This window comes from Rhagoletis pomonella, unplaced genomic scaffold, assembly GCF_013731165.1.
Source record: "Rhagoletis pomonella isolate Grant_MI unplaced genomic scaffold, Rhpom_1.0 Rhpom_scaffold_00006, whole genome shotgun sequence".
Lineage (NCBI taxonomy): Eukaryota > Metazoa > Arthropoda > Insecta > Diptera > Tephritidae > Rhagoletis > Rhagoletis pomonella.
The window spans coordinates 73,682,662-73,693,000 of NW_023458560.1; the positions used below are offsets into that span (position 1 = coordinate 73,682,662).

Here is a 10,339-nt window from a genome sequence, read left to right on the forward strand (position 1 = left end):
AATTTATAGGGAGTCAAAACTTGCCAATATATGGGTGTCGTAGATCCAGATTTAAAATATTTTTACCGTATAAGGTCTGTTTAAAGAGCTAAAGGACTCGGAATCCCATTATCTAATTTAAAAAACTTGTATTTCGATTAAGTAGCTTTTTCATGGATTTTTAATATTTTTTTTTGTTAGTGTATGTAGCACTTGAGTGCAAACCTTTCGTGCGTTAACACAAATTGATTTAATAACTATACTCGTAGTAATAATATCTGGTGCATTAAGCGCTTGAGTAAGCCACACTGTTATTATTGTGATTTGTGACGCTTCACCATTTCTCGCTCACCCTCTAATAACTATTACGTAGTTCCCAAATTAATGCCTAATCGGCCTATAAGTACTTCAGTCCAGCCCCAATAGTTTACATTCATAGTGTAGCAACTGTCAAAATAATAAAAAATAAAAAATGTTGCCAAAGTTCTTGCTGCAATCCTATCCAACGGAGAAGAACTTATTTTTGGTACCCAAATTCGCTTTGGGCGTCATTGGCTTCTATCCGGAGCTTGGCAAATCTACACTGATGAACGCTTGGGCCTTATTCAACTTGGTCATACTCGTCTATGGCTCCTATGCTGAGTTCGCCTTTGGCTTAAGCTTTCTCTCCACCGATGCAATGCGCGCCTTGGATGCACTCTGTCCAGTCGCTTCGAGTATCATGTCCGTCTTCAAAGTCTGTTTCATCTGGTGGCATCGTGCAGAGATCGAACGCCTTGTCCGTCGTGTAGCGGAGTTGACTGCCGAGCAAAATAGTTCACGGAAATTGGATTGTAAACGCAAGTACTTTGCGATTGGAACGCGACTCTCTTCGTCGGTGTTACTCTTCGGTTTCCTTACGAGCACCTTGTACACCATACGCGCTGGCATTGTGAATTACTCGGCCTACGTGCGTGGAGATGAAATACCATTTGAGACGCCTTTCAAAATGATGTGAGTGTAGGAGCTCAGCAGGTGATTTATATACTTCCTTTCTTTTTCAGTTTTCCACAACCCCTCGTTTCGATGCCAATTTTTCCGTTAACTTTCACGCTGTCGCATTGGCATGGCTACATAACGGTTGCAGGTTTTGCTGGCTCTGATGGTTTGTTTCTCTGCTTCTGCATGTATTTTGGTACACTTTTAAAGGCGCTCCAATATGATCTGAGCGATTTGCTGGCTGACGTTGACAGTGAGCAGGGGAGTAACCGCTATGCGGAGCGAGATATTGAGGAGGGTTTGAAAAAGATCATAGCGCGTCATAATGAAATTGTTGATTTAATTGACCGATTCTCGGCGGTCATCGCGCTTATGACCTTGGGACAGTTTGTGTCTTCCAGCCTCATTATTGGAACTTGCGTAGTGGATTTGTTGTTGGTATGATTATTGTCTCACTCAAAATGGAATAATTTTTAAATTAGAGAATCGAGCTTTAAAATATTTCTTGTAATATTTTCCTTTTTAATTGACAGTTCTCTGATTATGGAGTTTTCGTCTACGTCACCCATACTATGACCGTTTCTACCGAACTCTTTCTTTATTGCATAGGCGGCACTATGGTCATTGAGTGTGTGAGTGAGATGGAATAAAATTATTAATTCTTATTATAATGCTTCCTTTCTTGCTTTCATTTAGAGTTCTGAACTGGCCACCACGGTCTATAGCAGTAAATGGTACACGCATACCGTACGAGTTCAGAGAATGGTACTCCTCATTATTATACGCGCTCAACGTAGCTTGGTGGTGAAAGTCCCGTTTTTCGCACCTTCCTTACCCACATTGACTTCGGTAAGTTACGTTGTTTAAAATTAAAACAATCCTTCTTACTTCTCATCTCTTCTACGAATTTTTTTTTGTTCTTTCTTTCTTCTTATACAGATTCTACGTTTTACTGACTCTTTGATTGCCTTAGTGAAGTCGATGATTTAAATTGTTAATATAAATTTCTCTAAGCCAGATAACAAAGATCTGTAAATTCAAACACAACTTTAATTAAAGATGTATTCCTTGTCCAGGTCTATCGAAAAGAAAGCTTCGCCAATTTATTTGTTCTTCTGCACTTTTTGCAAAAAAGTTCGACTTCTGATTAATTGACATAATTGCTTGAACAACTGATATCCTTTCCATCTTTTACATTAACTTCTGCAAAACAGATCTAGGAAGCTGCCCAGATCACCCTTCAGAGCTGTAAAATGATTGAATCAGTAGGATCTGCATGCACTCGACATTCCTTTCAAAATTTTGATTGTTTGTTTGTATAAAAAAACCTCATTCATGAGTGTCTTAAAATGCTTGAAAACAAATAAACCGTGTTGTATTATTGAATGGTAGATTGACATTCAGTATGGAATGTGAATGTAACTGAAGCATTCGCACACACACATGATTGTATATTTAAAACGAATGCACACGTTTTTACCATTCAGTACTAATACTTTTTTCCCAGGATTCATATATTTTATACTTTAAAGTTTAAACATATCTGCAATTGAAAAAAAACATATATGTATACGTATGTATGTATTTCAAAGTGTATGTATAGACGTTTTCTATCATTAACCCATGGCCAATGACTGGTGCGAAATCAGTCCAAACAAAAATCGCAACCGTCGAGCACAAAGGACACTTCTTGATACATACATATACATATATTAGATTCGAAACTAGTGAACTGTATATAGAAATATAAAACACTGTCAATAGAATTGACAGTTTTTAAAACTCTTGCTTGAAAAAACTTAAGAATTTCATTCTTCTGCACGTAACCGAAGATTTTGTAACCGGAAAATTTTATTACCAAAAATGTTACCTGTTCATGTCACCGCGATTCTAGGAACGTTGGTAATGCTATATATTCAGCAATTCAGCCATGAAGAATTGTGGAAATTCTGGCGTTGCATATTTCACGGGGCAATATACCGGTTACAAAAGAACACCAATTGCGAAAAGGGTTTAAAAATTGACAGGAACTTTATATACCGGTAAAAAAAAATTTATTACCAGCGCAGAATAGACCTGCAAATGGTTGTTTCTCTGAATATATGCGATTACTTTCTATTTATAGATTTTCTGAAGCCATCTTGTTTATTTTTCAAATCGGGACAGAAGGCACTCGGGACAGATGCCTAGTGTATATGAGTAGTTTTTAATGCTACTCTTAAATACCTACACATTTTTATATCATCAGTATCTGGGGCTTCATCATAGCAAATTTTATATACTTATACATACTTACATAAATACATATGTAACTGCACAGATGGAAATAAAAGGCGTATTTAGCTTCTGTTTTTTCATTTAAACACGACATACATACATTAGTTTCAAGTACAATTAGTAATATAAAGAATATATGTACAGTAACGAACAAAAGTATTGGCACAGTGAATTTTTCGCCATATATGCAAAGGTTTTTAATCTAATTTATTTTCGATAATTAGAATTTTTCTAAAAAATCTGAATAAAAAGTTGCAAATTAGTGTGCAAATTTAATGAATTTTCCTGAGTTTTGCACAAAGTTTAGAGATTTTATTATTATGTTTTCTGGTGTAGAATGAACAATATTTTTATAAAAAATTATCGAAGATAAATTAGAATAAATAACTTTGCATATATTGCGAAAAATTCACTGTGCCAATACTTCTGTTCGGCACGTATATATAAATTTAATTATATGAATTTTTTTTCTATTAATTTTTTTCTTCAGTTTTCAAATTTGAAAGCTTTCAAAACGAAGTTTTATAAGGGTTCTTGTTTTCTTTAAAGAGGGGTTGAGGAGTTACATTGAAAATGTTTTTTTTTTATTAATTATTATGAAATGTATATGTATGTCTAAAGGTAGAACCAGAAGCCCCTAAATTTGCTAGTTTATATTAACTTATATATGTATGTACTAATTTATGCATTATGCATTATTAATGGTATATTGGTAACACTTATTTGGAAAGCTGACAATTTTCTAAACAGAGATGTTAAAATCATTAATAATTTATATTTTTCATAATGACATTCTAACGACACGATCACTAAAAAATATTTCTCCAATTAATATTTTTTATTCTTATAAATCCCTGTACAAATTTAAGTGAAAAAAAACTGATGATAACACTCTATAACTATTTTTCGTGTTGAAATTTTGCAGTCTTTTCAATAAAATGCAACCTGGCGTATTTTTCAGTGGGTTTTGTGTGTTCAAAATATTTATATCAATTGATTGGTACTGAGTGGATGTGTGCACACATAGCAAAAGCTGCATTAATCTGAGTGCTTATTCAGTGTTAAAAGTGAATCGTTCGTCATTCAATTTTTTCAATCTTTCTTTGAATATGTAAATGTCTGCTATCGTATCTACTTTGAGTGAATGTAGAATTGGAAAACTATAAGCCACATAATTCAACAAGGGAGAATTCAATTCAAACATAATAATATAAAATTGATGATTTTTAATTTCAAATGATTTCACAGTTTTACAGCTCTGTCACCCTTGTAGCCCTTCCCATACCAACGGACCTCTAACTACCCCAGGTGTATTCACCTCCTTCTCGCAACCGCATCGCACTATAAAAGGAGATACAGAGGGGTTTCGGATATAAATCTCAGCAGGGTGATTAGCTCCCTAGATCGTTTGGAGTTGCATCTTCTAAGAAGTTCTTTCGCCTGTCTTAGTCCAGGCATATTCTAGCAATGTGCTCTTTATAGCTGATGTTTTTCTGCTCTTAACTCTTCCCTGGTTATATGAGGAAGCGTTCTTCACTTATAGGCCGAGTAGCTGTTGCTTCTCTTGCTAGCCTGTCGGCCGTTTAGTTGTTAATTTCCCAAAGGAGTGGATCTCTCCGATAACCAGTATCATCACCTGTAGTGTGAGCAAACGTTTTACAACCTCAGAGTTCTCGTCCAACCCGGCGATGAACTTTCGTTCGGTGAACGCGCATCTCTTGGACCTGAAGCAAGGAGCGAGCTATTTTAGCCGGCAATTTACACAGCATTCTTCGATAGATAAGAACAAACGTCGGGTAATCACAAACACCCGAAACTAGTGCGCTCACAACTTTCATCAGCTGTAAAGTTCAGGTGACCATCGGGTAGGTAAGAGTTTCCAAAGTCATTGGTCCCAACTGAATACTCATGTTGATTGTACAAAAAAAGTGCGTTCGACGGGAGTAGATTATCTCATCGATCCCCTTAACCTGTTTATGCATTGAAATTCTCGACATTTTTCGACACCTTGTGCCACTCCGCGCTACTAGAAGCCTTTGGGGCCTCTTCTCTCTTTCAGCGATTTAAACGGTAGATGGCGAAATATTTGAATGGTTAGCAATCATCACTAATATTTTGAGACCAAACTCGGAAACCCACGTCTATATAATTTCTATATTTGGAAGCTCCCCCGTCCACCAGGGGGAGTTTTGCTGATATCATATTGTTCGATATTGGCCTTCGGCAAGAATAGTAATGGTCTACGGCAATCGTCTTAATCACCTGGACATCGCGACTTTTTAGGGTACACCACCAAGCGTTGAATCTGGGAGTAATAGAAAATCTGTTCATGATTTAATTATTTCCTGCTATCTTCTTATTGTCTATATTCAGCCTAAAATGATAGTTGTAGTTTAAACAGAGCATTTATTATTTATAGAAATTTATTAAATCCTCAATTTCGAACTTACACCACAGAGCTCTTTACGTAAAAATTTAAGCGGAAGTTCTCTGAAGTAGCAAAAACGACAAATGATTAAACCATTTGTTGAATATCTTAGCAAGTTTTCAGGAATCCTTCACTTCCGCTCTTTCGCAGACATAGGCATCAGCAAAAAAATGCCATCAAATGTGCTGCTCCTAGGAAATTACGTGTCTCGTCATCGTCTTTTTATGCGATATAACAATTTATGAAATAGCACATTGATTTTCACCCGCCTACTTTTTATGGCTGCCCAGCCATAAGCAACCAAACACATAGCCATCCCTCCCAGGAGGGCGCACTTGGGGCATAACCAAACTTACTCGTACTATCTAAGTATCAGCTTCACTCACACAAACACAAAAACATGAACGCATACAAATTTATGCCGACATAAGCACACGCCTTCGCAATATCGAATTTCAATCAATGCCACCAACAACGCTAAAAGTCACTCAAATGCGAAGAACGATTGCCGTTGCCGCATAACATCCGTTTCCACATATACATATACATATGCTTGTAACTTGTGTTTGACTGTAACATACATATGTATGTATGTATATGTTGGTGTGTAAGTGCTATCAATCTCTGACATTGACTGTTGTTAAAGGTTTGTACTAAGACTGGATGCCAGAATTTTGGCTGAAACTATGTAATGGCTCGGTTATGCATACTTGGCATTGCATAAGAGTTATTAGATAAGGAATCTGTTAACTGAGCTTAGCGTGGAAGCGATTACCCAACGCATAGCATTACATATGTGGAGGTCTGTTGGTTTTTGATTTCTACGTTAGAATGACATGCTATGTAGTGCAGTGCAAAGTATGCATAACTGAGCTATAAGCCAGATGTATGTATGTGAGTACTCTTGTATGTTTGCAAAAGACAAGTAGGATAGCTGGAAGGCAAGGAAATATTCGTCGTCCAACATGACAGCATAGTTATGTATTTGAATACATGTTTTTGTATGCCTGTATGTGCACCTGTTAAGGTTTTCGCACCGCACCTTCCTGCATGTTGTTGCTTTTTCTCGTAGTAAGGCGGCATCCTCGTTTTTAGAAAGGTCAGCGCATTAAATTGAATTGTGCTCAGCACTTTGGCAATTCGTTAGTCGAACGAACGCTACTCAACCGGCATTTGGAAAGGAATTGCGCTCAGCACTATGGTGGAAGTGCAATTGAATTTGGTTCGTCTGTCAATTTGCTCCAAACTTGGTTGTAGTGTAAAATGATTTCATTAAATACGTACGTACATACCCTGCAGAAAATGGAATTAGTTTGAAAGTAATTTAAAAACTACTTTATTTTCAATAATAACTAATTGAAATTCTCACTATTTTACCTGCAACGAACTCACTTATTTAACATGGCGATATCCTAGGAAGCAGTCAATTGCCTTTTCCTGCATGTATTTTCCGCTTCTTTAAAATGAATTTAGCTTAAACAACTTCAAAGTCAGTATGTTTCGTTTGAATACGCTTTCGCTCTGCACTTCATAAATGCTTTTTCATACTTCCAAGACACAAATTGTTTTTTTGACAAAAAGAGTTTAAAAATTCGAAACATATACTCATTGCATTTGTTTTAAAGTTGTCTTTCAATTAGTTTATTTATAAAACAAAATCACTTGTTTCCGTCAGGAAATTAACTGACAATAGCTGTTGCAACTTATTGCCGAATCGAAATGAAAACGACTCGAACACGATTTCGAACTTGTTCGATCTCACTCAGAATTAAGAGCACCACCAATTATCTCGTTGCAGCCAGGATACGTATACGCCCCTGTGTACCAAAAACTGTGAGTCCAGAAAAACAAGGAAATTCGAAATTAATAGACGCAAATCCATTGGTGCTGGTAGAAGAAGGAAAGCTTCCTCTGCACCGAACAGATCAGGTGGGTAGGGCTGTAGCTTCTATCGGTGTTTGTAATTGTTGCGGAACTACTGACTTCGATTAAACGTCTATCAAACAGAAGAGGAACCAGAAACTGAACAACCAATTGGAATCAGCACTGTTGGAAATTGGTTACTTTGAATTCAGAAACGTCAGGGTCTTGTCGTTCATAAAGGTACGATATTCCAGCACGACACAAATGTATGGAGCTGCGAATGCAGGTATCAGCATATCGAACTCACCATGCATTTTGTAACCAATTAAATTTTAGCATTATAAAGAACAAATTGATATTTCGATTTTTTTCACGCATTAAAAAACTAACTACATTAATGGCACATTTGTAAGTGAGTTTTTATGTGGAATTATCTTCCGCAATACAAAATCGAATTAAACAAGTAAAAAAGTCTCAGTACGGGCGAAGCCGAATACTAACTACCCGGCGCACGTATTAAATATAGTTATAATCTTATTTGTTTTTAAGTGATTGTTACAAGTACCAACTTTGAGTAAATTAGCGTCCTTTCGAAATTTCGAAATATTGAAGTTTCCGATTTTGAAAATTTTCAACGTCCTTCTTTCATATAGCAAGCAAAATAATTGCACCGAGTTTGGTACAAATTGATTGAACGGTTACCGAGATACACATATGTATGTATGTGCTCAAAATTATTATAATCCACATTTCTGCTAATTATTTATTCTAATTTTTTTTTAATAATTTAGCTTTACCAAAGTATCGCAGTTTTCGCATTTCTGCAAACTACAGCTATATGGGAGGTAGGCGTGGTTATTATCGGATATTGCCCTTTTTCCACTATCCGCTCTTAGCTCAAAAGAAATTCAAGTCTCGTTAAGATATCTCAACTTTTACTCCTCGAGTTATCATGCGCACTGACAAAAGGACAATTAATTTTTAATTTTGATCATTTTGGTATACCTATGTATATATGTATCTCAATTCATTTAGGCTGTCACAAACAATCGTTTTGCGAACAAGTTATAATACCTTTGTGCTCAAGTGCGCTCGGGTATAAAAATTAGATTTACAATATACTATATGTAAGAAGCTCGAGTGCGTGATTCGAAGAGCACACTTGTGTATGGGTGTGTATGCCTTTGCAGGATATAAAAGCATTTCAAGAGTAGGCAGTGAGCAGATTGGCTGAAGTATCAATAAATCGCATAGCCGCTGCGTTTTGTGTCGGGCATAGTGACAATAGCAAATATAGCTACACCAGCTACTTGTTAATATTTAACCGCATAAATTTCAAGTGTGCATAATAATATTGAACATTTTGCTGTTGTTTTATTGTTGCTTTCTATCTCTCGTACAATGCGCTACTTTCGTATATATCTGTGGCATTTTTTTAAAGAAAAACTTGAGTGACTTTAGAAAGTTTGAATTTGAATTGATAGAAAATAAGTTTCCCTAGAAAAGTTTTATATTTTATGAAGCTTATATTAAAAGGGAATCCTAAACTAGAACTGCGGCTAGTTTGTCGTTAAAATATTCTTTGGAAAAACAATGAAATATTGTTTTAAAGAGCAAATGGCCCATCTCTATATAAGTAATTTTAATAAAATTCCACAACTATGAATGCATGCGCGTATGTGGGCGGCTTTTTGTTGACTTTCATTTTGTTTTCGTATGTGCTTTGGGAATTATGTTATTATGCGTTTTTTCTCGCTCTGAAAAATTTATTATATTTGCTTTGTTTATTTACTTTTTCCTTTTTTTAGCATGTGTCAGCAACATTCCGCCAAACCACTTAAATGAGAAATTACTTTACAGGGAGTTCAATAAATTCGATAAAATCTGGGGATAGAGGTTCAGAAAGGGAGCGCCATGCATAAAGCACAATTATAAATTCATATGTACATACATACATACATATCGTTATTTAAAGTACAAAACCGCGTGTCAAGAGAATGCAAAGCCGCGTATGCGAGGTTGCATAAATTATTTTCTAGAGAGTAAAAACACTCATTGCGCCAAGAGCTTGTGTGAGCGAATCCAATTTTTGGCAAAAAAAAGTCAGCTACGCGGTTTTGCAGAACGACGATACACGGCTTTGTACTTTAAAGGACGATATGGTATGCTCAATGTTGCTCGGACCGATATCGACCACGGGTCCTGCCGCGTGATAGTACGCAGCTCATATCACTCGGCTACTATGTATGCTTTTAAAATTATACAGTGATATTCTAAACCGAGCCTCACTCGTAGCTTGAGGGATGTAGTGGAAGACAGGTAAATTTCTGGCGTTCTTTATGCAGCGAATTTTTTTCTAACAAGATATCTTCCTAATCGGAATCTTTGTTATGCTTCAAACTGCATGTGAAGTTTTCCCATCAGATTTTCACACCTTTCTTAATTTTTTTCACCTGGTTGTTTTATTGTAACTAGTGTTCACCCAGCGATTGAAATCCAACCACTCAAATTAAGGAGAGTTGAGGTGAGTTAAGTTAAGCTCAAATGAATTGAAGTGAAGTGAGTTCAGATAAGGTGAGATTAGATATGTAGATTAACGTGAGTTGGCATGAGTTGTGGTGAGATAAGACTAGTTGAAGTGAAATTGCATTAGTTAAGGTGAGCTGAGTTCAATTGAAGTCAGTTGGGATGAGGTAATTTAAGGTGAACTGAGACCAGTTGATAAGAGGTGATTTGAAATGAGCTATGGTGAGTTGAGGTGAATTGCATTGTACAATAAAACGTAACACAATAAAACATAACATAGCATAATAA

At 36.1% G+C, this 10,339-nt stretch overlaps 1 protein-coding gene across 1 annotated transcript; it reads left to right on the forward strand.

Annotated features, from left to right (window-relative positions):
• The first annotated feature begins 451 nt into the window (after positions 1 to 451).
• Positions 452 to 1,947, forward strand: LOC118742101 (odorant receptor 24a-like). The gene is made up of 5 exons (XM_036474065.1): positions 452 to 972; positions 1,023 to 1,395; positions 1,491 to 1,589; positions 1,654 to 1,806; positions 1,897 to 1,947. Exons 1-5 carry the CDS (start codon positions 452 to 454, stop codon positions 1,945 to 1,947), a joined length of 1,197 nt encoding a protein of 398 aa, XP_036329958.1.
• The last annotated feature ends 8,392 nt before the right edge of the window (positions 1,948 to 10,339 follow it).

Coding starts and splice junctions, on each gene's coding strand:
- LOC118742101 (XM_036474065.1), top strand. CDS start 452: ATGTTGCCAAAGTTCTTGCTGCAATCCTATCCAACGGAGAAGAACTTA. Junction 1,590..1,653: donor GCACTATGGTCATTGAGTGT/GTGAGTGAGATG, acceptor GCTTTCATTTAG/AGTTCTGAACTGGCCACCAC. Junction 1,807..1,896: donor CCTTACCCACATTGACTTCG/GTAAGTTACGTT, acceptor CTTCTTATACAG/ATTCTACGTTTTACTGACTC.